The sequence below is a fragment of the Procambarus clarkii genome, chromosome 23 (assembly GCF_040958095.1).
Source record: "Procambarus clarkii isolate CNS0578487 chromosome 23, FALCON_Pclarkii_2.0, whole genome shotgun sequence".
NCBI classification, from domain to species: Eukaryota; Metazoa; Arthropoda; class Malacostraca; order Decapoda; family Cambaridae; genus Procambarus; species Procambarus clarkii.
Genome location: NC_091172.1, coordinates 36,224,219 through 36,252,197, shown reverse-complemented (window position 1 = coordinate 36,252,197; position 27,979 = coordinate 36,224,219). Strand labels below are relative to the sequence as shown.

At 42.8% G+C, this 27,979-nt stretch overlaps 2 protein-coding genes across 2 annotated transcripts; both read left to right on the top strand.

Annotated features, from left to right (window-relative positions):
• Window positions 1-12,590: 12,590 nt before the first annotated feature.
• On the top strand, window positions 12,591-14,496 carry LOC138367815 (sericin-2-like). Its single transcript, XM_069329790.1, has 2 exons — window positions 12,591-12,643; window positions 14,142-14,496. The coding sequence occupies exons 1-2, from the start codon at window positions 12,591-12,593 to the stop codon at window positions 14,494-14,496; spliced, it is 408 nt and encodes a 135-aa protein (XP_069185891.1).
• Window positions 14,497-14,747: 251 nt separating this feature from the next.
• On the top strand, window positions 14,748-15,065 carry LOC138367814 (antifreeze protein Maxi-like). The gene has a single exon (XM_069329789.1). The coding sequence runs from the start codon at window positions 14,748-14,750 to the stop codon at window positions 15,063-15,065; it is 318 nt and encodes a 105-aa protein (XP_069185890.1).
• The last annotated feature ends 12,914 nt before the right edge of the window (window positions 15,066-27,979 follow it).

Genomic DNA, 27,979 nt, shown 5'->3' with positions numbered 1-27,979 from the left:
AGATATCGATGTTTTGGGTGGACTAGGGTTGCAGGCGGGGGGGGGGGGGGTAAGAACTGTGGCGTTGGTTCTGATTTGTGTTGCATATGTACGTTTATGGTTGTGATCTGTTGCTGTGCTGATGTGTGGTGGCGGTGCTGTGATGGTGGTGTTGTGACGGTACCGTGCTGATTTTGTGGAGGCGGTCATGTGTTGTGCCTCGTGCCTTCCATCGTCAACGACGTCGAAAAAAGAGGGACTGGAGCTTGCCGTTCTTAAGAACCTCGAAAAAGGGGGATTGTATGGGCAAGGCGTCATCAAGGACCATGGAAAAAAGGGGGGAGGTCAGGAACATGCCATTATCAATAACTTCAATAAAGAGTAAGCTTGGACTGGAGCAGTCGTAAAATTATCTTGATAAACAGTGGCCCTGGAGCGTGACGACGTCGTCAAGGACCTCAAAATGAAAAGGACCCAGAAGCATTCCGCCGTCATGGACTACGAAAAATAGGGGCGCCTGGAGCGTGCCGTTGTCTAGGACAACTAAAATACGGGGCCGGGAGCGTGTCCCCTGGAAAAGGAGATCGGAACGCCCCTGGCTCTGATTAAACTACTACTCTTCAGGTGTTGTCTGTTGTGTAGGTAGTTTCCTCAGTTAAAAATGCTTCAATCTCAAACGTCTTCTCATGGACCCCGCCTTGCGGTAACCAATCGCCAATTACAATGGCTTCCAACCATCTTAACTGACGTATACCAGTCCTACGCCTGTAATCTGCATGGGATTAACCTCAGTTCCATCACCCTTTTGCTAACTACTCCTGCTCATTACTCTTTCAGCTATGAAACTCACTACTTATGCACTGAAGAAGCTCACTACTGTTACTCTGAAGAAGTGTACAATTTTTACATTGAAGAAGTACATTACTCATTCATTGAAGAAATACACTGCTCATGCACGGAAGATTGACGCACAACAATGAAGAATGACATCATTTCCATGCCTATGAGTCATCTTAGTTAACAGTTCTCACCCACGGTGCTTCGTCCTGCCACTGTTTATTCTATAAATGTTGTTTTGTATGCACTTTGTTAATGCTTTTAAAATAATATAATATGTTGTTATCATGTCACTTTGTACCGCTGTAGCCAAATTGGCACTTTGTGCCAATTTGGCTACAGCGGTAAGGTGTACTTCACTAATCTTATTCTCATAGCTCAGAACTCTGAGTTCTGAGACCATTAATGTTTGAAATCTCTTTACTTTCTCACAATGCTTTATGCAGTGTTCAGCTGCGTGCACGCTGAAGCTACATACTGCAGTACTGTCTACTCCCAGATATATTCCAGTCAAATGCTCTTCAAAGTGTATTGGTCACGTTATATCCTTAAAGGGACCCGCTTGTCAATCTTTGGGATGCCATCATAATCCAAAAATTCAGTACTTATATCAACCTAATTTCGGTTTGATTACATTGACATCTGGTTATGACATTTTAAGCTTTTGCAATTTTGTAAGCTTATACGGGTCTACTAAAGTTGTTCAGCTAAACTGAGTATATAGTTAATATTTTGTATATATTCACCCTTGATTCACAGCGACACTGCGTTTGTCCTGGTGTCCTCACCTGTGTCTGAAAACGTTATGCATGACTAGTAATCTCACTCTGCCATAAGTGCGTCACCAATCCACCTATCGTTTTCAGCTATATATGCTTCCTGGTTTTCATTATTAAATTAATGTTTTTTTTCAGATGTTTTCTTATACTACTGCCTATTTTTGGATATACTGGAGAAATTGTGACATTTATGTATGTTAAATGTTTTATAATCCATGTAATATTTTTTTCATTCGGCAGTCTCTATCTTTTCAAATTTTATGCCTCCTGTCTCATGCAATTGTTAGCTAAACAAACAACTATTTTAGTTTGAAGATTTTTTATTTGGTGTACAATAGTAAATAAATATTTTTGCCTACTTTTTTTCTCAATGAGCATTACGTTATCGTCACTCGCTACCAGTGGAATTATGTCATCTACTTGATCAAAGTCTAATTCTATCGTGAGGGAAGGCGAACTCTAGCTAATCAGTTCAATTTCTTTACTTATGATTCTTTTTTTTTGTAGGATATGCCTACGCTGGCCCTTAACTTCTGGCTGGCCCGCTAGTTTCCTCTTTGACGTGCTGTGTTAGGAACTTCGCTTCAGTGGCATCCACCAACTTTGCTATTCATGCACTACGTCTTCCTCATGGGTTCTATGCCCTCAGATCTATTTTCCCCTTGATTTAAATCTCCTATGATTAGAAGTTTTGCTTTCCCTGTAGGAACAGGTCCTGCTTGTGTGATGGCTGTTACAGCTTGGTTAACATCTTCAGATCCAAACTTAATTTGTTTGATCTCAACAACTAATGCTTCTTTGCTTCCATCTGTTGCAATGATTACTTTGACAAAGTCTGTTTACCCATTTGTGTTTGACTGTAACTTCCTTAAACTTTAAATCTCACTTACGTAGCAGGGTTAGACCATGTATGTTTCAATCCTTGTTTTCTCTTTCATGAGATGTGGTTGATTGTAGGGGAACATTGTATCAATAATCATTAAAATTTGTCTGTTTTACAGCAATTGGGTCAGGTTATACGTCATAGAGGTTTCCTTAAGCTTATTCGCTTCGTTCGATATATTATCAGCATTAGTTTACTAAATCTTAGGATACATTTTGGTTACTTGGTCTACTCATTTCCCTGTTGAGCTCCGTAGAAGGTTCGTAATGTTAGGTAGGGATAGGTGGTATGGCTTGGATGGGTGGGATGCCTTGGTTGGGAGGGACGGTTATGATGGATGGTATGGCTTGGTTGGGTGGGATGGCTTCGATGGGTGGGATGGCTTGAATAAGTGGGATGGTTTGGATGGGTGGTATGGCCTGGTTGGATAGGCTCAACTTTGTTCAATCTTTGGTTCAATCAGAAATGTAAGTAGCGAAGAAACTGAGTATAAGAACATGGATAACTAGAGTAATTACAGAACACCAGAGACCAGAGAGAGATACCAGCGGGCCAGGAATGAGTATCTGAGAGTGAGGAGAAAAGCAGAGGAACAGTATGAACATGACATAGTGAGTAAAGAAAATAACAAACCAAAACTGCTCCTCAGCCATATCAGGAGGAAAACAGCAGTGAAGAAACGAGTGACCAAACTGAGAAACTAGAAGAACAAATACACAAAAAATGACAAGGTGTTTAAAAAACCTAAAAATAGATTCCAGGAAGTTTAGAGCAAGGAGAAGACCCCCTGTACAGGAAGAGGAGGTGGCAAACCAAACACCCTAGATGGAATTTGAGCTCACCAGTAATGAGCCTGACAGGCTGTGGGGTCTGTCAGAATCTCACTATGGATATTAAAAGAGGGTCCAGAAGCTCTAAGTGTGGCACACACTCTATGGTGTATAACAGGTCACTGGAAACATGAGACCTACCGGAAAGCTGGAAGACTCCTTATGTAATCCCAATATTCAAACAGAGTGGCAGGAAAGAGGCACTGAACTACTGGTCAGTTTTCCTAACTCGTATACCATGCAAGGTGATAGAGAACGTCGCGAGAGAAAAGGCTCGTATGACATCTAGAGGGAAGGAGCTTCGTAACACATCACCAGCATGGGATTAGAGATGGTAAATCATGCCTCACAGGCTTAATAGAGTTCTATGACCAGGCGACAAAAATTAGACAAGAAGGAGAAGGGTAGGCAGATTGCACTTTCTTGGACTGTCAGAGAGCCTTTGACACAGAACCTCTTAAAAATCTGTTACAAAAGTTGGAGAAAAAAGTAAGGTCCTCCAGTTGATAAGGGAGTATCTAAGCAACAGAAAACAGCGAGTAACTGTAAGGGGGAGACATCAGAGTGGTGAGATGTCTCCAGCGGAATCCCACGGGGCTCTGTAATTGGACCCATCTTGCTTCTGATATATGTAAACTATCTTCCAAAGGGAATAGACTCATTCCTCTCAATGTTTGCTGATGAGGCAAAAATTATGAGAACAATTAAGACAATGAACAATGAAGATAAACAGAGACTACAGGATGGCCTGGACAAACTGGAGGAATGGACTAGAAAATGGTTACTAAAGCTCAACTTAGGAAAGTGTAAAGTAATGAAATTAGGCGAAGGGAGCAGGAAGCTGAAAAAGGTACCCTTTGAAATCCTGCAGGAGATAAATAGAGAGAAAGATCTTGGGGTTGATATCACACTGAATTTCGTTAGAAGCCCACACCAAAAGGATATCACCAGCTGCATATGCTAGATTGGTCACCATAAGACTTTCCTTTAGAAACCTGAGTTAAGAATCGTTCAGGACTTTGTATACCACTTATGTCAGAACAATCCTGGAATATGCAGCAGCAGCCTAGAGTCCTTACCTATTTAGACACAAAAAAAATGTTAGAGAAGATACAGAGGTATGCCTCCAGACTAGTCCCAGAACTGAGAGGAATGAGCTACGAGGAAAGGCTACGGAAGCTAAAACTCACGTTTAGCTTCCCGGGAAGCTTCTTAAACCCTAGAGGGCAGAAGAGTATGGGGAGACTTGATCACGATTTACAAAATTCTCGGGATTTGACAAGTTGGAAAAATACAAACTCTTTAGCACGGGTGGAACATGAACAAGGAAGCTCAGTTGGAAACTTAAGTGTCCAAATGAACTGCAGAGAAATTAGAAAGAATTTTGTCAGTGTCTGAGTAGTTAACAAGTGGAATGCATTAGGCAGCATTAGGTAGTGATATGGTGGAGACAGTCTCCATACACAGTTTCAAGAGTAGATTTGGTAGAGACCAATTGGCTCTAATCAACTGTACATCAGTTGATTGACAGTTAAGAGGTAGGCCTAAAGATGCAAAGCTCAGACCCCGCATACACTACTAGGTGAATACAACTTGGTGAGTACACACAAACACTGTACATCAGTTGATTGACAGTTAAGAGGTAGGCCTAAAGATGCAAAGCTCAGACGCCGCATACACTACTAGGTGAATACAACTTGGTGAGTACACACAAACACACACACGCACACACACACACACACACACACACACACACACACACACACACACACACACACACACATACACAATTTCTCGTGTGTGTGTTTACATATATTAGAAGCAAGATTTCTAATTTCTCGATGCCAAAAATTATGAGAAGGATTAAGACAGAGAAGGACTGCTTGAGGCTTCAAGAAGACCTAGAAAAGCTGAAGGAATGGTCGAACAAATGGTTGTTAGAGTTTAACTAGAGCCAATGTAATGTAATGAAGATAGGCGTAGGGAGCAGGAGGCCAGATACTAGGTATCATCTGGGAGATGAAATTCTTCATGAATCAGAGAGAGAAAAAGACTTGGGGGTTGACATCACACCAGACCTGTCGCCTGCAGCACATATCAAGAGGATAACATCAGCGGCATATGCCAGGCTGGCCAACATAAGAACGGCATTCAGAAACTTGTATAAGGAATCATTCAGAATTTTGTATACCACATATGTCAGGCCAATCCTGGAGTATGCAGCCCCAGCATGGAGTCCATATCTAGTCAAGGATAAGACCAAACTGGAAAAAGTTCAAAGGTTTGCCACCAGACTAGTACCCGAGCTGAGAGGTATGAACTACGAGGAGAGGCTACAAGAATTAAACTTCACTTCGCTGGAAGACAGAAGAGTTAAAGGGGACATGATCACCACATTCAAGATTCTCAAGGGAATTGATAAGATAGATAAAGACAGGTTATTTAACACAAGAGACACATGCACTAGGGGACACAGGTGGAAACTGAGTGCCCAAATGAGCTACACAGATAGTAGAAAGAACTTTTCTAGTATCAGAGTGGTTGACAAATGGAATGCATTAGGAAGTGATGTGGTGGAGGCTGACTTCATGCACAGTTTCAGGTGTAGATATGATAGAGCCCAATTGGCTCAGGAACTTGTACACCTGTTGATTGACAGTTGAGATGCGGGACCAAAAGCCAGAGCTCAACCCCCGCAAGCACAATTAGGTGAGTACATACACTCACACAAACTTTTAAAATTTGAAAACAAATTCTAAACGGCATTTTGAACAGCATTCACCAGGGCAATTTTTGTCCCGTTACACAGAGATCGGAGGGTAATATGGAGACCAATAAGACCGTTATTGGTATTCCGGATGGCAGTATTCACTGGAGGAGCGTGTTTGGCCTGGAGATTAACTCGTATTTACGGTACGGCTCTGATGCGGGCAGGCCATAAGCAGATTAAAAATTTGTTTTTCTCGGTGATTTAGCGTTGAATTGGTTGAGCAGAGGAACAAATATATTTAGTGTATACTATCATGCTGTAAAATCAGATTACCACTTTTTCTCACCACCGTATAAACAGAGCGGATTACGTTTTTTGGTTGATTCAAGTAATAATCAACAACAATTTTATACGATAAAGACTTTTAGTTTTCGTATATAAGTGTTTTTATTTATTAATATTCTGAAATGGGACATTCTGATATTTTATTGCAAATATGATTTAATTTCCTCTACATAATTATTTATTAATTTTGCATTAGAGGAAAATTTTTAACAGTAGAATTCGTCCATTGTTCATTATGGCTGATTATCAAGTTATTCACATGTGGGCAGCTGTAAGAACTCGGGATGTTTTATTTAATTTGTTTTATGTTTAGGAAGACACGACAGATACGTTACATTTTTGATGGATTCTATATTAAAGAATAATCACCACAATTTTAATTTTATTAATTAATAAACATATAATATTGATAAATCACGTTTAAATTATATTGACTGATATTACTTATAAAGTCACTAGGAAGTCAATTATACATACAATTTATTGTAATACTGTTAATCAAGAAAAAGAATATCACAATAGTAATAACAAATCATTAATTATTAAGTATATAAAACGACCATATTTAAACAAATAGTTAATACAAACAGTATGCACATAATTGCTTTCTGCAAATCAATTTCCTTATGCTATAATATGGCTAATTACCATGTTGATGTTCTCACCGGCTTCAGTTTCTCTCGACCATGATGGTTGATGACGCACGTGATGGGCAGGTTTGAAAGTTGATGGGAGTTATATGATGGTGAGGTGGATTTTGCATATGGGTGATGGGGTATGGAGGGTGATGGTATTGTGATGTTATTGTGTAGGTAATGGTGATATGGGAGGGATGGGGACGATGGTAGGTGTAATTGAGATATGGAAAGGGAGATTTGGCTGAACATTTGAGTTGGGGCAGGGAGGGTTTGGGGTAAGGTGGCTTTCTATGCAGAGGAGGGAGGCGGGGTTGTCCTCCCTTCTGGCGTTACTGGGTAGCTGGTTGTGGTTGTGTGTGTGTGTGTGTGTGTGGTTGTGGTTTTGTGTGTGTGTGTGTGTGTGTGTGTGTGTGTGTGTGTGTGTGTGTGTGTACTCACCTAGTTGTACTCACCTAGTTGTGTCTGCAGGATCGAGCATTGACTCTTGGATCCCGCCTTTCGAGCATCGGTTGTTTACAGCAATGACTCCTGTCCCATTTCCCTATCATACCTGGTTTTAAAATTATGAATAGTATTTGCTTCCACAACCTGTTCCCCAAGTGCATTCCATTTTCCCACTACTCTCACGCTAAAAGAAAACTTCCTAACATCTCTGTGACTCATCTGAGTTTCAAGCTTCCATCCATGTCCCCTTGTTCTGTTACTATTCCGTGTGAACATTTCATCAATGTCCACTCTGTCAATCCCTCTGAGTATCTTATACGTTCCTATCATGTCCCCCTCTCCCTTCTTCTTTCTAGTGTCGTAAGGCACAGTTCCCTCAGGCGTTTCATTATATGCTTCTTCAGATGGGGACTCCATGATGAGGCGGCATACTCTAAGACTGGCCTCACGTAGGCAGTGTAAAGCGCCCTAAAAGCCTCCTCATTTAGGTTTCTGAATGATGTTCTAACTTTTGCCAGTGTAGAGTATGCTGCTGTCGTTATCCTATTTATATGTGCCTCAGGAGATAGATTAGGTGTTACATCCACCCCAGGTCTCTTTCACGCGTCGTCACAGGTAGGCTGTTCCCCTTTATTGTGTACTGTCCCTTTGGTCTCCTATCTCCTAGTCCCATTTCCATAACTTTACATTTTCTCGTGTTGAATTCCAGTAGCCATTTCTCTGACCATCTCTGCAACCTGTTCAGGTCCTCTTGGAGGATCCTGCAATCCTCATCTGTCACAACTCTTCTCATCAACTTTGCGTCATCCGCAAACATCGACATGTAGGACTCTACGCCTGTAAACATGTCGTTAACATATACAAGAAATAGAATTGGTCCCAGCACCGATCCTTGTGGTACTCCACTTGTTACTGTTCGCCAGTCCGACTTCTCGCCCCTTACCGTAACTCTTTGGCTCCTTCCTGTTAGGTAGTTCCTTATCCGTGCTAGGACCATTCCCCCCACCCCCGCCTGCCTGTGTGTGTGTGTGTGTGTGTGTGTGTGTGTGTGTGTGTGTGTGTGTGTGTGTGTGTGTGTGTGTGTGTGTGTGATACTCTCATGGTTACGGGGAATATTCTGTTAGTGATGTGATTCTCTTATGATGAATGGAATACTATAGTGACGGGTATAGTCTGATAGTAATCGGAATACTAATACACTGCTGAATATGGGAATACTCTGCTGGAGTTGAAAATGTATTTGTGATAAGATAAATATTCTGCACGGATAAAAAAAAATGTGTTGGAGACAGAGACAAAAGCATCTGCTGGCGATGGAAACTTTATGATGGTAACCGAAACATTCAGAAGGTGTAGAAATATTGAACAGGTGATGCAACTATTTGATGATGACAGAATAACTGTGATTGTAAGAGAAGGCTTGTGATGGCGAGAAAATGATCGTGATGGGGAGATAATTTTTCTGCCGTTGAGAGAATTGGTATGCTGGTGAGATACTGATTGTGATGTTGAGATTGATTGTGATAACGAGATAATAATTCTGCCGTGAGAGATTTGTTCTGCTGGTGAGAAAATGATTGTGATGATGAGAGAATGATTGTGGTTGTGAGATAATTATTCTGACGTTGAGAGAATTGTTCTGCTGGTGTGGGCGAGAAAAGAAAAATATTCCGCTGCTCTTAAAGAGGAAGATGTGGAAGGTTGTGCTTAAACGTCTGCAACACATTGATGCTTTCATCACCAGAGCTGTTACACCCAACACCACCACCATAGCTATACAACCACAGCTATTCCACCACAAATAAACCATACCACCAAACCCCTCCACACAACACTCCAATCATACTTTCACCACCCAATACTACCAAATATCTCCAACGGTTCAGATATAACACACAACACCATCTCCACACCTACACCACACATTACCATGCAATAACAAAACTACACATACACTCAACAACCTCAAAAGAATAATCACCTCACCTCAATTACCCCACGAAAACTCAACAACACAACTTCACTACGAAAACTTCACCACAAAAAAACATAACCAATACTGTACTACATCATCACTAGACCTTCACCAGACAACACCACACAGCACAACATAAAACTACAATAGCACCTCCCCTCTCTCTCTCTCTCTCTCTCTCTCTCTCTCTCTCTCTCTCTCTCTCTCTCTATATATATATATATATATATATATATATATATACTCTTTAAAATAAGCTGATAAGTTAATTTTGGCCTTTTTAGCTAATCTGATATTCACCTGCCGTTGATTACAAACAGCTCATAAATCATTCCTTTTATGCAAAGTTCATAAGCATGGTTTAAACAAGAAAAGGTAATTATACCACTTATAACATATTGTATTAAAGAGGGTACTCAGCGGTTCTCAGGTCTCTGTTTCTCTTCCCCTCTCACCCTACATCCCCCCCCTCTCTCTCTCTCTCTCTCTCTCGCTCTTTCTCTCTCTCTCTCTTCTATTCTTCCTCCCTTCCTCTCAATCTCGTCATGAATTTCGTTATCTTCCTTCGAGATACGTTATGATTATTTTACATTTAATATGTAACATCTTTAAGAACTATTATCTACAATTCTCAAGGAAAAAAGGAGATAAATACAAATCTTTTCCATAGCACAAACTGGCTTTACATGGCAGTGAGGGGGACTAACAAAACAAATACAAGAGTGAAACAAACAGAAACTGTAGCCATAAGCTCTGTGGATTAATTCGTGAACCAGTTGCAGTTTGTCATAGAGAAAATCTGCACTGTACACACCCGCCAGAGAGGTCACCGCAGCCGCATTTGACTGCACCTGCCGCACCTGCCGCACCTGCCGCACCAGCCGCAGCCGCCGCACCAGCTGGCTGACCATGGATCGAGTTAACAAAAATTATTTCTGACTGCAGCGGGTTATGTATGAAAGGAAAGCTGAACGCCAAATCGATAGATTTTACTGGGAGATAACGTTTCTCAAATCTCTCTCTCTCTCTCTTTCTCTCTCACTCTCTCACTCTCTCTGTCTCTCTCTGTCTCTGTCTCTCGCTCTCTCTCTGTCTCTCTCGCTCTCTCTCTTTCTCTCTCTCTTTCTCTCTCTCTCGCTCGCTCTCTCACTCTCTCTCTCTGTTACGGCCCTAGTTGGACGCAACCGCGTTCTTCTCTGATGTTAGTAGAGTTTGGGTATCCGGCCCCAAGTTAGTAGAGGCTTTCAAGGGGTGTGTTCCGTAACGCAAGTTAGATTAAAGGGGGAGGGATACAAATGTTCCAATTTATATATATATATATATATATATATTCACTACCACCATAAATAAATATATAACAGTTGCACACGGGGGTTATTACTACACGATTATGTACAAGCTTGTCTTCCTCCGAAGACACAGGATGCTCCACGGTGCACACTTTGGGTAGCCCTGGTTCCTACTTCCGTGGCCCACGATGATTCCACGATCTCTATGATTCTATTGGCGAATCTACCCTGGCCACAGGCCAGCCAAATCACAGTCCCACTGGGTGCTCCGTCGTGGAGGCCTTCAACCACAATCCAGCCTGTAGCTGGCAGGTACCGATCAGCTCCGCTGTATAGGCCACTCCACGACCGATACTAGGGTTACGAGCCCTAGGCAGGAGCCTCGTGTGATCCCGCTGATCACTCTCCTTACTAAGCACCACAGTGGCTAGTCTCTTCCACCAGCCAGCCCCGGATAAGGCGATTTCCGACACTGCCACGTCACAGGCAGGCTAATACTCTCAACAGAGTTCGTCCGGGGGTGACTCACAACTTCTTCAAAGCAGACTGGTGAAGAGACCTTGGCTGCCTTAGGTAGACTCATCCATCGTCCAACACAGCAGTCCCAGGTCGACTCTGCAATCAGATACGTCATTAATACTGGGACGCTCTAGGGAACCTCACTCACAGGCTTAGACACAAACGTCCACCTCTTTGCTCCATAGATGGCGTTCACCGTCTAAGCGCCACCTCACCAGAGGTCAGCAGCGGCTACGTTATGAGCTGTTTTAGACGGGAATCCAGCACCTGTGGCCGGTATATCCCGTCCTCACTAGATGGCGTCGTCCATTTGGAGGGGGTTTCGGGAGCGGACTCACAGATGGCGTTGTTGTCACTGCTCCGTGCTCCGATGCTGGACTCGGGTCCGTAACACTCTCTCTCTCTCTCTCTCTCTTTCTCTCTCTCTCTCTCTCTCTCTCTCTCTCTCTCTCTCTCTCTCTCTCTCTCTCTCTCTCTCTCTCTCTCTCTCTCTCTCTCTCTCTCTCTCTCTCTCTCTCTTTCTCTCTCATATCTCTCTCTCAGAGAGAAAGAGATATGAGTACATGGTGAGTTATGTGCTCACCATGTACTCATCCGTTTACTAATCAAGTTCTCACATATATACTCAAAAAGAAGACATTCACATGTTCATCATATTCTCATCAATATGCTCACTATGTACTCCTCCATATTCTCACCATGTACTCATCCATAATGATTACGATGTATGCAGGCGATGAGTCACAATAACGTGGCTGAAGTATGTTGACCAGACCACACACTAGAAATTGAAGGAACGACGACGTTTCGGTCCGTCCTGGACCATTCTCAAGTCGATTGAGAATGGTCCAGGACGGACCGAAACGTCGTCGTCCCTTCAATTTCTAGTGTGTGGTCTGGTCAACATTACGATGTATATTCCATATTCTCACTATGTACTTTCAAAACATTTATCCATGTACTCACTATGCATTCATTTATGTGCTCACAAAGGCCTTCATCACAGTCAACATGAATCTGCACCTTCAGTTCCGTGGCAGATTATGTCTCACTTCTGGATCCTGGTGTCATTTGGGCGAGTGTTGCCGTCCAACTCGTCTTAAGGCATAGTCCATTCCATCCATCGGTCGCAATTAATTAGTAACTATAAGGGTATATTTCTTCGTTCTTTATCTTTTGTTTTGTCTTACCCTTACCACCGACTATCCGACCTGCATGTGAGGTCTGGCATTATTGATAGAACTACTCTTAACACAAGAAAAACAGAAATTGTCCAACTGTGTTTTACAGAGAGAACTCGGTGAAAATAATTAAAAAAAAACTAGTGTTGTGAACGTCCGCTGCGGAAAGCTAGAAGCAAATATGAGACAACAAACTGTGGATATTAAACAAGAAAAAATATGTGATCAGTCCAGGTAATTGTTTAACCCGTTATGTTAAGAACTGCCTACCAGAAAGGTGCCAGACGTACAAGGGCGGATTGATGTCGATAAAAAGTAAACAATCCTTTCGTCCACGGCGGTGAGGAGAGGACAGAGATATGACAAATACTTGTAGCAGGTGTTGCATTAGTAGTAATAATAGTAGCATATGTTGTATTAGTAGCAATAATAGTATCAGGTATTGTAGTTGTTAAAGATATATTAGTAGCTGTTGTAACAATAGTAGCTTGTGGTAGTTAGAATAATGGCTGCATATAAGTCAACACACCTACGTAGGTGTTACTTATCCACCAGTTCGCCACCACTGGATGGTGCTACTTCATGTAGCTTATTTCCTGCAAGCAGTGTGGGCATGCAACAGCCGAGAAGATGGGGGGGGGGAAGCTTGGGAAGTTATTGCCATTCCCTAACAGAATTTGAATCGATTCCAAGGGTCGCTTGCTAAATATTCCCGGGAAATCACCAAGGAACAAGTTCCTAACTAGTTTTCCTATATTCTATTTTCCTGTCTCTGTCTTTATTTCTCTCAAGTCTCAATTCCAGCAAGTGCCTACAGCAATATTTTCTTCCTCCTCCTGTTATATATCAATTCCTTGACATATTCATGCATTTAACCCCCTTGTGGAATATGACCGGCAACGAACTTCCGGCCGCATCGCGTGTCCAAGGAGAAAATACTCATAAAAGCAGTCTACGGGATATGCATGGCGGTGTTCCAGGCATCCAAGCTGGAACGCTATAGGAGGGGTGTACCTCGCTGCACGCTCTTACGGTGCAGTCTTTCTCATCATGCCAAGGAAATAGTTTTTGTGTGTGCGTCTGCGTGTTTCTCCTCCTCCTTCTCCTCCTCCTCCTTCTTGGCTGTAAGGAGGACGTTGGGTGATGGGAAGAACTAAGGGGGGGATGGGGAGGGGAAGAGCTAAGGGGGATGGTGATGATCGTAAACATATTGTGCTGTGTGTTGGGGGCGCATTGTGATGTGTGTGGGGGTGAGGTGTGTGTGGTCATGCTTGTGGTCGTGTGGCAACCCGTTCTCGCACAAGACAGTAAATATATGACTTATTGCTTATAGGCAATATTTCGCTTATAAATAAGTACATATGTGATTAATGCCAAGTCATATTTTTTTCCAAGGCACTAACTCTTCCTTTCAGTTTTATTAAGCAATAGAAATTTTATTTAAAAATTTGACAATATCCTAAGTTACTTTAAAATTTATTTATATATTTTTGTTTAGTTTTAGTTTTTTATAAAACTGTAATATCAATATAGGTCTACGTTAAGTACTAATTGTAATATCTTAACATACTAAGCAGGTTAGGTTAGGTGGGTGTTTTCTATTCAGCTTTTCAAGGTAAATTCAAATATTCACAATAAATTAATATGTCACATATGCACTTATTCATAAGCCAAATATAACTTCTAAATGCCAATCAGAGCAAAATCTAAATTACTTCACTTTTCACCGCAGCAACGGCAGCAGAAGCCGCAACAACAACAGGAGCAGCAACAGCAGCAAAAATAGCAACAGCAGCAGAATCAACAACAGAAGCAGCAACAGAAGCAGCAACATGAGAAGCGTCAAAAGCAGGAGCAGCAACTGCAGTAAAAGTTGCAACAGCAGCAACAGAGGCATGAGCAGCAACATAAGCAGATTAGTAGCAGCAGAAGCAACAACAGCAGCAGCAGAAGCAACAACTGCAGCAGCAGAAGCAACAACCGCAGTTAAAGCAGCAATAGCTGCAGCAGAAGGAGCAGCAACAGCAGCAGAAGTAACAACATCAGCAGAAGCAACACCAGCAGCAGGAACAGCAACAATAGTATGAGCAGCAACAACAGGATGAGAAGCAACAGCAGCAGGAGCCGCAACAGCAGTAGAATCAACAACAGAAGCAGGAGCAGCACCTGCATCAGGAACAGCAACAGCAGCAGGGGCAGCAACAGCAGCGCAGCAATAACAGCAGGAAGGGTAGCAGCAGCAGTAACAGCAGCAGGAGCCGCAAGAGGAGCAGGAGGAGCAACAGCAGCAGCAACATCAGCAGGAGAATGAACAGCAGCAACAGCAGCAGGAGCAGCAATGTCACAAGCAGCAACAGCAGTAGAAGCAGCAACAACAGCATCTGGAGCACCAACAGAAGCGGGAGCAGCAACAACATCAGGAGCAGCAACAGGAACATTAACAGCAGCAACAGCAGCAGCAACAACACCAACAGTAGCAACAGCAACAGCAGCAACGGTAGCGGAAACAGAAACAGTTGCAGGAGAAGCAACAGCAGCAGAAGCACCAACAGCATCAGGAGCTTCAACAGCACTAAGACCAGCAACAACAGTAGCAGCAGCAGTAGCAGCATCAACAGCAGCAGGAGCAGCAGCAGGAACAGGAGGGCGCTATTAATGAGTAAGTTATGGGCTTTGCAGCCGGAGTGACGCTGATATTAATAATTATGGCAACGCTTTCTGTATTTTTTTTTTTTTTTTTTTGTATATAAACTTTTGTTTGAGAGAAAATACATTTTTTAATTAAACGTCATATTCCGCCCATGGGTATGGGTTAATATTTTTTTAGGTTAGATTTTTTATTAATAATTTAAGTACAAGGTGTGGTATCATTTAATTAGTTAAGTTGATGATTATTTTCTGGAAATACAAAAATACTTGGAATAGCTGTTTTTACATATAAATTATTGCATAATGTTCCTTGTAATATATTGTGGATACAAATTAAAAAAAAAACTTTATATAGTCTATTTAAGCCATTTATTTGCAATATATTCGTCCAAACTTAACTTACAAGACATATGTTTAGCAAACCGTATAACGATTTAGCAAAATTTCTCACAAATAATGCTCCAGAATCAGCTGTGTCATTATACAATGTTAGTGACTTTCTCATATATAAATATATGTATATCTCCTGTGCATATAACGTACATACCATGATTGGTAGTATTGTAGGTATGACAAGTCTTGGCATTTTCAAATTTATATATTTAGCAATAGATTTTGTGTCTGGCGTGCCCGGAAAGCCCTGTGAACTGGCCTCTCTCATAAACAAACATATCAACGCCTCCCTCATTCACACACACACACACACACACACACACACACACACACACACACACACACACACACACACACACACACACACACACACACACACACACACACACACACACACACACACACACACACACACACACACACACACACACACACACACACACACACACACACACACACACACACACACACACACACACACACACACACACACACACACACACACACACACACACACACACACACACACACACACACACACACACACACACACACACACACACACACACACACACACACACACACACACACACACACACACACACACACACACACACACACACACACACACACACACACACACACACACACACACACACACACAGCCAGAGCTCAACCCCCGCAAGCACAATTAGGTAAGTACACACACACACACACACACACACACACACACACACACACACACACACACACACACACACACACACACACACACACACACACACACACACACACACACACACACACACACACACACACACACACACACACACACACACACACACACACACACACACACACACACACACACACACACACACACACACACACACACACACACACACACACACACACACACACACACACACACACACACACACACACACACACACACACACACACACACACACACACACACACACACACACACACACACACACACACACACACACACACACACACACACACACACACACACACATATCACAGATCTTCTCACCCACGGAACAGCTTCCCACACCAGCAGAATGCTCACCAAGAAAGGGACAAGAAAATGAACAGAAGAAAGTGAGCTTCAAGGCGATGTACACTAACATAGACGGGATTACAAATAAAACAAGTGAACTCGGAGAATGGGCACTAGAAGAAAACCCAGACATAATAGCACACACAGAAACAAAGTTAACGAAAATCACAACAAACGCAGTGTTTCCACAGGGCTACTATGTAGTGAGGAAAGAAAGAGAAGGGAGAGGAGGAGGTGGTGTAGCGTGGCTAATAAGAGAAGGTTGGAGTTTCGAAGAGATGGTAATTCAGAACTGTGAAGGTTTCAGTGACTATATATCAGGCACCATAGCAACTGGAGGACAGAAAATTATAATAGTAGTCATATATAACCCCCCACCGAATGTCAGAAGACCCAGACAGGAATATGATAGAAACAACTTGGCCACCATCAATATAATAGAGAGAGCAGCTTCTGTGGCTAGCAGGAACGGATCCAGACTAATAATCATGGAAGACTTCAACCATGGGTAGATAGACTGGGGAAACAGAGACCCACATGGAGGCACAGACACATGGAGAGCTAAGCTGCTGGATGTGGCAACAAGAAACTTTCTAAGTCAACACGTCAAGGGACCAACACGAATGAGAGGAGGGGATGAACCAGCCTTGCTTGATCTGATATTTACCCTAAATGAGTCGGATATAAGGGAAGTTAAGTTGGAAGCCCCATTGGGAATGAGTGATCATAATGTACTGAGCTTTGAGTACCTGGTTGAGCTGGGAATTATCACCCCCAAAAAAGAACTGGGAACCAAAGGGCTGGCGTACCGAAAGGGAAACTATGAGGAGATGAATAAATTCCTATGGGACATGCATTGGGACACAGAACTCAGAACCAAGTCCGTACAAGACATGATGGACTATGTCACCCAAAAATGTCAGGAAGCTGTAAGCAGGTTTGTCAAAGCCCGACAGGAAAAAACAGAGAAGCAAAGGAAGAATCCGTGGTTTAATAAGGAATGTATGAAAGCAAAGGAGCTGAACAAAAGGGCATGGAAGAACTTCTGTAATAACAGAACACCAGAAAGTAGAGAGAGATACCAGAGAACCCGGAACGAGTATGTCAGTGTGAGAAGAGCAGCTGAGAAAAGGTATGAAAATGATATAGCTAATAAAGCCAAGATTGAACCAAAGCTACTACACAGTCACATCAGGAGGAAGACAACAGTGAAGGAACAGGTGATGAAATTTAGGGTGGGCGAGGACAAGTACACAGAGAACGACAAAGAAGTGTGTGAAGAACTCAACAAAAGGTTCCAGGAGGTCTTTACAATAGAACAGGGAGACGTCACGGCGCTAGGAGAGGTGGCAGCAAACCAGGTGACCTTGGATAGGTTCGAAATTACAAGAGATAAGGTCAAGAAGCACCCATTGGAGCTGAACTTGAGAAAAGCTCTTGGGCCGAACGGAATCTCACCATGGGTATTGAAAGAGTGTGCAGGAGCACTTTGCTTGCCACTCTCCATAGTGTATAGTAGGTCACTGGAAACGGGAGACCTACCAGAAAGACTGCTAATGTAGTACCAATATACAAAAAGGGTGACAGACAAGAGGCACTGAACTACAGGAGAGTGTCCTTAACTTGTATACCATGCAAGGTGATGGAAAAGATTGTGAGAAAAAACCTAGTAACACATCTTGAGAGAAGAGACTTCGTGAAAACCCGTCAACAAGGGTTTAGCGAAGGTTAATCTTGCCTTACAGGTTTATAAGAATTCTATGTTCATAAGACAAAGATTAAGCATGAAAGAGAAGGATGGGCAGACTGCATTTTTTTGGACTGTCGGAATGCCTTTGACACAGGTATCCCCTAAAAGGATGATGCATAGTAACTGGTAGGGCGCTCCAGTGGATAAGGGAGTCCCTAAGAAATAGGAAGCAGAGAGTTACAATGAGAGGTGAGACCTCAGATTGGCGTGAAGTCACTAGTGGAGTCCCACAGGGCTCTGTACTCGGACCTATCCTGTTTCTGAAATACGTAAATGATCTCCCAGAGGGTATAGACTCATTCCTCTCAATGTTTGCTGACGATGCCAAAATTATTAGAAGGATTAAAACAGATGAGGACAGCTTGAGATTTCAAGAAGACATGGACAAGCAACAGAAATGGTTGAATAAATGGTTGTTGGAGTTTAAGCCAAGCAAATGTGTTGTAATTGTGGGAACCGACCTGTGAGATTTATATTTATTTAATTTATATGAATTTATATTTACGTTAATTTATATACTTCGATAGCAATTTGTATAATGATAAGTGGACTGTATTTCTGCAATAATCTCATAATCTCACAAATCGATCCTCTACACATTAGGGGGGTTTATTAGTTTATATATATGCAGCCAATCAAACTACAGTAACTACATACATTGAAGAGGTTCCTTATCTTATAGTACAGCAGGTTAGTCCACCAGGTATAACTAGGGTGTAGACACCAAATTATCCTCTTTGAGGTAGCTTCCATATCACCCAGTAACTGGTGCACAAATCTTGCTTCCTCGTCTTGACCTGTCAAAAGTGCGCTAGCTGTGAAGCCAGAATCCTATATATGACAAGCTATATCAGAGAAAACACTATACAGTACATGGAACATGAAGACCTGGCTTAATTACCTTTAGTTTGAGGCGATTTCGCGATCTAACCGGGTCACCCTATATCCTGACATTAATGGCCATAAATGAATGATAAACGGGTTTCGGATAGACACTTAACTTGAATTGTAGACATCGTGTTGGAGATGGTACCTTTGGTTTCCATAACACTACGTCCAAGTAAAATTAACAGGAGCCGTATTTGCTCCCGTGTGCCTCTGGTCTCAATATACAATGGCTGTTTAACACTCCATGCTATTGACGTTACTGGCCGACATTGTCCAGAATGATAGGAGCTAAATTTGCTCCACACGTCTCGTAGGTGACACAACAATGGCTGCCCTCCTTCCCCCCTGACGCCTGGCCTACTTTGTCCAGATTTCAGAAAGTGATAGAAGGGTCACATTTACTCTACTTTAATATTGATAATTAAGTTAATTTATATAAGATGTTTTTATGATGGTAAAGTCCAAAGACTAATGTATTTAAGAATAATTCCCACCATAATAGGTGGAGAATATAATAGTATGTGGTGATGATATCCCGTTTTCTATAGACGGTAATTCCACTACAAGTTACGTTTTCTATGGGTAACTTGTTGGTAATACAGCTATTATCTGTATGATTATTAAATGGTGTCGGATTTTCCGACAGTAATGAAGATTGGTGTAGAGAGCAGGAAATCAGTTTCAAGGTATCATTTGGGAGTTGAAATACTTCAAGAGTCAGAGAGAGAGAAAGACCTGGGGGGTTGATATCACGCCAAACCTGTCCCCTGAAGCTCATACCAAGAGGATAACATCAGCGGCATATGCCAGGATGGCTAACAAAAGAACGACCTTTAGCAACTTGTGCAAGAAATCTTTCACAACTATGTATACCACATATGTCAGACCAATCCTGGAGTATGCGGCTTCAGGATGCAGTCCATATCTAGTCAAGCATAAGACTAAACTGGAAAAAGTTAAAAAAAATGCCACTAGACTAGTACCCGAGCTGAGGGGTATGTGCTTCCAGGATAATCTACGGGAAAAAATCTCACGTCACTGGAAGACAAAAGAGTTAGAGAGGACATGATCACCACATAAAAGATCCTCAGAGGAATTGATAGGGTAGATAAAGACAGACTATTTAACACAAGCGACACACGCACTAGGGGACACAGGTGGAAATTGAGTGCCCAAATGAGACATAGAGACGTTAGAAAGAATTTTTTCAGTGCCAGAGAAGTAGACAATGGAATGAATTAGGAAGTGATGTGGTGGAGGCTGACTCCATACACAGCTTCAAGTGTAGATATGGTAGTACCCAGTAGGCTCAGGACTCTGTACATTAGTTAATTGACAGTGGAGAGACGGGACCAAAGAACTAGAGCTCATCCCCCGCATGCACATCTAGGTAAGTACAACTAGGTAAGTAAGTAAACACACACACCTGCCATCCTCAACTCCCACAACTAACCCAATACTAAAACAAAATTAACGGTAGAGTGCAGGTCAAACCAACCAAGGCTGAGACGGATCACCGTAATCTGATTACGTGGATCCATTTTGATCTCCTTGTCCATCATAGGTAATTAGATCGTGGGACCCTACGTCGCTTCTGAGCTGTCAGAGGACGCATATCAAAGGGACAGCAACCATCTTGAAGTTGATGTGCGCACACACACACACACGCACGCATGATAGAGCCACACGCCCATGATGGAGCCTACACACAAATGAAAATATGATAGAGCCCAGTAGCCTCAGGAATCTGTACATTAGTTGATTGACAGTTGAGAGGCGGGACCAAAGAACCAGAGCTCAACCCCCGCAAGTACAATTAGGAGAGTACAATGTGGTGAGTACACACACACACACACACAGATTTGTGTGTGTGTGTGTCTGGTGGCAAAGATTTGCCACCAGACTAGTACCCGAGCTGAGAGGTATGAGCTACGAGGAGAGACTACGGGAATTAAACCTCACTTCGTTGGAAGACAGAAGAGTTAGGGGGGACATGATCACCACATTCAAGATCCTCAAGGGAATTGACAGGGTTGATAAAGACAGGCTGTTTAACACAAGGGGCACACGCACAAGGGGACACAGGTAAAAACTGAGTGCCCAAATGAGCCACAGAGATATTAGAAAGAACTTTTTTAGTGTCAGAGTGGTTGACAAATGGAATGCATTAGGAAGTGATGTGGTGGAGACTGACTCCATACACAGTTTCAAGTGTAGATATGATAGAGCCCAATAGGCTCAGTAACCTGTACACCTGTTGATTGACAGTTGAGAGGCGGGACCAAAGAGCCAGAGCTCAACCCCCGCAAGCACAACTAGGTGAGTACAACTAGGTGAGTACACACACACACACACACACACACACACACACACACACACACACACACACACACACACACACACACACACACACACACACACAGGGAAGTTAAGTCATGCCTCACAGGATTAATTGAATTCTACGACTAGGCAAAAAAAAAAAAATCAGGCAAGAAAGAAACGGGTGGACAGACTGCGTATTTTTGGATTACCAGAAAGCCTTTGCCACAGTTCCTAACAAGAGAATAGTGCACAAGATGGAGATGCAGGCTGGAGTGAAAGGGAAAGGGTACTCCATTATATAAAGGAGTACCTAAGCAGCAGAAAACAGCGAGTCACTGTGAGGGGCGAGGTCTCAGATTGGCAAGGTGTCACCAGTGGAGTCCTACAGGATTCTGTCCTTGCGCATTTACCGTTTCTGATATATGTAAATTATCTCGTAGAGGGTATAGACTCGTTCCTCTCATTGTTTGCTGATGATGCAAAAATTATGAGGAGGATTAAGACAGAGAAAGGTAGTATGAGGCTAAAAGTTTACCTAGACAAACTGAATGAATGGTATAACAAATTGCTACTAAATTTCAACCCGAGTAAATAAAGGTAATGAAACTAGGCGTTGGATACAGGAGGCCAGACAAAGGATACGGAATAAGAGACGAAGTCCTACATGAAACACTAGTTTCATGTACACTAGTAACTAGACCAGCACCTAGCAGCCAGACCAACACCTAGCAACCAGACCAGCACCTAGTAACTAGACCAGCACCTAGCAACCAGACCAGCACCAAGCTACCAGACCAGCACCTAGCAACCAGACCAGCACCTAGCAACTAGACCAGCACCTAGCTACCAGACCAGCACCTAGCAACCAGACCAGCACCTAGCTACCAGACCAGCACCTAACAACCAGACCAGCACCTAGCTACCAGACCAGCACCTAGCAACCAGACCAGCACCTAGAAACTAGACCAGCACCTAGCAACCAGACCAGCACCTAGCTACCAGACCAGCACCTAGCAACCAGACCAACACCTAGCTACCAGACCAACACCTAGCAACCAGACCAGCACCTAGCAGCCAGACCAACACCTAGCAACCAGACCAGCACCTAGCTACCAGACCAGCACCTAGCAACCAGACCAACACCTAGCTACCAGACCAACACCTAGCAACCAGACCAGCACCTAGCAGCCAGACCAACACCTAGCAACCAGACCAGCACCTAGCTACCAGACCAACACCTAGCAACCAGACCAGCACCTAGCAACCAGACCAACACCTAGCAACCAGACCAGCACCTAGCTACCAGACCAACACCTAGCAACCAGACCAACACCTAGCAACCAGACCAACACCTAGCAACCAGACCAGCACCTAGCAACAAGAAATGTATTCAAAGATCGATCACAGAGTTTTGGTAGAAAAAAAACTTTTCACCATATATCAGGCTTCCTTCCGCCTGTCCGGGGATGTTGACAAGGAGCATCAGTTGGCCGGGCGCGTGACATCATTAATCTCTCCTGTACCTAAAGAGCCACGGACTGATGACAATAGTTTTCTGGCGCTAAGGGAATATTTGGGGGCAACGTAAAATGTATTTTCAAATGAACGTAAGAAATGTTCTTTTATTTTATTACCAATCAAGCTTTTACACTGGTTATTAATTTGGGTTCCTTTATTTTCCAAAAGTTGTGAATGTTTATTTTACACGTGTGTGTGTATTAATATGTACAGCTTTGACAGACTCATCATTCCAACCATGCTCAGAAGCCACCGAAACTGACTTACAAGTCTCAGATAGTGTTTCACTTGAAGCTGAGCCTTGAAGCTTCAGCTTGACGTCCCTGAAGACCTGGCAGTCACGAGAGAGAGAAAGATTTTCAGCGGTACTCGATAACATACACCGAGAAAACGGTACTACTAAGTGCTGCTTGTTGTTTGGTTTGTCTATTGTTTGAAACAAAGAATAGTGAGAAAGTGTTTACAGATGCCTCAATGACTTTACAACACAATCAGAAATTACGTAATAAATTACAAGGCTTTTGACATTTTTTTTTCAGAAATGAAAGTTCTTAGGAATTAACAAAGATTCATAGTCTTGTGGTGTATGTGTACTTATGTACACAATTTATGTACACTCATGGACACAATTGATGTACACTCATATACACAATTGATGTACACTCATATACACAATTGATGTACACTTGTGTGCACAATTGATGTACACTTATATATATTCTGAGTTGAGAAAGGAACAAGATGAGAAAGGGTTTATGTTCTGTCGCTGTTCGAGAGAATAAGGAAGAGAACCTGCAGCAGGAACTATTAAGACTTTCTCAGGATTTTACGAAGATCTAAAAATGAAAAAACTACTTTCTTCAGCTGAGCAGAGAAAGCTTGTTTGGCAAGTGTAAGGAAACGTCACTTATATGTCCTGCGAGATGTCATATCAGACGGTTTCAGACTTACTTTTCTGGTAGAGGGAAACAACTGACGTGACAGGTCTTGTCAGTGAGATGGAAATAAACTTTCACATCCCTCACTGCGTTCAGTCGCTTCGGAAACTTCAAAGGAGGAGGCTCGAGATGAAAATGGAAGGAGAAAGAACGTTTGAAAAAATTTATTTCAAAAATTTTCTGCTGAATAATATAGTGAATTTCATAATAATACCTTGAATTATATAACATTTAGACAACTATTAAAACCTGCTCATCAGTTACATAATTTGCTTTCTGTAATATATTTCTGTACGAAGAAAGTCAGAGGCGTTGGGAGTCCATCTTCGCTTCATGAAGCCCTTGTGAAGATTGAAAAAAATGTGTCTCATTCCAGGTATATGGACGAATTGTTGAAGAATAACAATTGCCTGCTTATGCCACCTGGATCTATCACCTCAACGGATATTGATTGCATAGGTCTACTGGGTATACTTCAGCTGAGAAGTGCTCAGATTCGTACATGATAGCAGACTAAGTTTGCTTGTCCTCTACCATTGCCACCATTGACATACACAACACTCCTACGCTATTGTGAGCTTAGTTAAAAGTCTATTCATTCATTAAAAAATAAGAGTATACCACACCCACCTCCACAAGACCACGAGCCTGACCACACACACCACAACACGACCACAAGCATGACCAAACACACCACAACACGACCACAAGCATGACCAAACACACCTCCACACGACCACAAGCATGACCACACACACCTCCACAAGCAAGACCACACACACACGACCACACGACCACAAGCATAACCACACACACCTCCACACGAACACAAGCGTGACCACACACCACCAAACGTCCACAAGCATGACCACACACACCACTACACGACCACATTGTTTGATTTTAACCCAAGCAAATGTAATGTAATGAAGATAGGCGTAGGGAGCAGGAGGCCAGATACTAGGTATCATCTGGAAGATGAAATTCTTCAAAAGTCAGAAAGAGAAAAAAGACTTGCGGGTTGACATCACGCCAGACTTGTCCCCTGCAGCCCATATCAAGAGGATAACATCAGCGGCATATGCCAGGCTGGCCAACATAAGAACGGCATTCAGAAACTTGTGCAAGGAATCATTCAGAACTTTGTATACCACATATGTCAGGCCAATCCTGGAGTATGCAGTCCCAGCATGGAGTCCATATCAAATCAAGGTTAAGACCAAACTGGCAAAGGTTCAAAGGTTTGCCACCAGACTAGTACCCGAGCTGAGAGGTATGAGGTACGAGGAGAGACACGGGAATTAAACATCACTCTGCTGGAAGACAGAAGAGTTAAAGGGGACATGATCACCACATTCAAGATTCTCGAGGGAATTGATAGGGTAGATAAAGACAGGCTATTTAACACAAGGGGCACACGTACTAGAGGACACAGATGGAAACTGAGTGCCCAAATAAGCCACAGAGATATTAGAAAGAACTTTTTTAGTGTCAGAGTGGTTGACAAATGGAATGCATTAGGAAGTGATGTGGTGGAGGCTGACTCCATACACAGTTTCAAGTGTAGATATGATAGAGCCCAATAGGCTCAGGAACCTGTACACCCTGTACACCAGGGAGCCGGTCGGCCGAGCGGACAGCACGCTGGACTTGTGATCCTGTGGTCCCGGGTTCGATCCCGGCGAGAAACAATGGGCAAAGTTTCTTTCCCCCTATGCCCCTGTTACCTAGCAGTAAAATAGGTGTATAGGTTCCTGAGCCTATTGGGCTCTTTTTATGTGGGCTTCAGGAGACAGGTTTGGTGTTATATCAAGCCCTAGATCTCTCTCTCTCTCTCTCTCTCTCTCTCTCTCTCTCTCTCTCTCTCTCTCTCTCTCTCTCTCTCTCTCTCTCTCTCTCTCTCTCTCTCTCTCTCTCTCTCTCTCTCTGTGCGTGTGCGTGTGCGTGCGTGTGTGTGTGTGTGTGTGTGTGTGTGTGTGTGTGTGTGTGTGTGTGTGTGTGTGTGTGTGTGTGTGTGTGTGTGTGTGTGTGTGTGTGTGTGTGTGTGTGTGTGTGTGTGTGTGTGTGTGTGTGTGTGTAAAGAAAAAAGTTAGTAGTTAGCAATATTTGATTGATTGAAAGTTTAGAGGCAGACCGAAAGAGCAGAGCTCAACCCCCGCAAGCACAACTAGGTAAATACAAATCCGATTGTGAGATGAAGTCCTTCACGAAACGGACAGAAAGAAAGATCTGGGAGATGATATCACACCGAACCTGTTCCTGAAGCCCTCATCAAAAGAATAACATCGGTGGCGTATGCGAGACTGCCTAACATCAGAACTTCCTTCAGAAACCTTTGTAAGGAATCTTTCAGAAACATGTATACCGCGTAAGGCCAATCCTGGAATATGCGGGCCCCAGCATGGTCTCCGTACCTTGTTAAGCTCAAGACGAAACTGGAAAGAGTCCAGAGGTATGCAATTAAGCTAGTTCCATAACTAAGAGGCATGAGTTACGAGGAAAATATTAGGGAACTGCACTTCTGGTCGCTGGAAGACATAACAGCTCTGGGAGACATTATCACCACATACGAAATTCACAGGGGAATTGACAGGGTAGATAAGGATGGATAATTTAACACGGGTGGTACGCACACAATGGGACACAGGTGGAAGTTGAGTACCCAAATGAGCAACAGAGACATTAGAAAGAACTTTTACAGTGTCAAAGTAGTTAGTAAACGGAATGCACTAGGAAGTGATGTGGTGGAGGCTTACTCCATACACAGTATTCAAATGTAGATATGATAGAGTTCGAGAAGCTCAGGAATCTGTTCACCAGTAGATTGACGGTTAAAAGCGGGACCAAAGAGTCAAAGCTCATCCCTCGCACGCACAACTAGGTGAGTACACACACAAATTGATTTATTCTTTCACTGTTTAATTTAAAAACCTCTATGAAGATCTGGCACCATTCATTGAAGACACCTGAAGAAGAGCTGCTGGACCCATCCTCCAATGGGAACAGCTCCCATGATAACATGCTAAGGCCACTTCTTCAGTATCGAATCTTTCAACCTCACTTATTTGATTCTTTTCTCCCTGGGTGAGGCTGCCGACATTTTTATCTATTTGATTCACCCCAAGAGTTTATCGTCCTTACCTCCTTTCCCACTGGGCATATACTTTTTTTTTTTAGCAGGGATATTGGTGGTGACCTGACCCAACCTTTACTCTACTGGAAATACCCCACGGTGACCTTCCAAGACCTCTTACGCCTGCTCGCACAAGGTACCCAACATATATGTCACTGTGCATCTTCATTCCCATGGGGTGTCCCTATTATCAGGAGGCCGCAGAAGACAGGGAAGGTCCCCTCCTGCATTTACCGGATAATAAGACACTCTGTCTTTTCCCTCTTTAGTATCAGGTTGCCACAGCAACCCTGCCCACTGCTGCCCTCTGCATCACTGTTCCCCCTCTGACGTTGCTATGAAAATTTATCATATTCCGCATCTTTGTTGCACTGCTTGGTTTAATATTGGGAAAATTATGACGTGTTTGAGTACTCATCTATGTGTGTTCACCAAATTATGCTTGAAGGAGTTAAACTTCCGCTCATTTGTCCCGCCTCTCACCTGGTGTACATATTGATGAGCATATTGGACTCCATCATGAAATTTTTTTAAACTGTGCATATGGCCAGTCTCCACCACCTCGCCTTTGAGTGCATTCCATTTGTTTACTACTCTGACATTGACCATTTTTGGTAGAATGTCCATATGCACAACTGGGTACTCAGTTTCCACCAATATCAACTTGTGAGAGTACAACCCATGCAAAACAGTTTGGCCTTGTCTTTACTTTTAATTCCACTCAGAATTTGACTGAGTGATTCAATGAATTCCATTGACAACTTTCTGTCTCAAGTTTTAGTATAAATTTCTGATAATGCCGAACAAAGTACCTCTTTCAGCAGCCTTTGTGAGAATATATTAAGACCTATTGATTTTGTCACATCTAGTTTTTCTGATGTTTTCTTACCTC

Coding starts and splice junctions, on each gene's coding strand:
- LOC138367815 (XM_069329790.1), top strand. CDS start 12,591: ATGAGACAACAAACTGTGGATATTAAACAAGAAAAAATATGTGATCAG. Junction 12,644..14,141: donor AAAATATGTGATCAGTCCAG/GTAATTGTTTAA, acceptor TTTTCACCGCAG/CAACGGCAGCAGAAGCCGCA.
- LOC138367814 (XM_069329789.1), top strand. CDS start 14,748: ATGTCACAAGCAGCAACAGCAGTAGAAGCAGCAACAACAGCATCTGGA.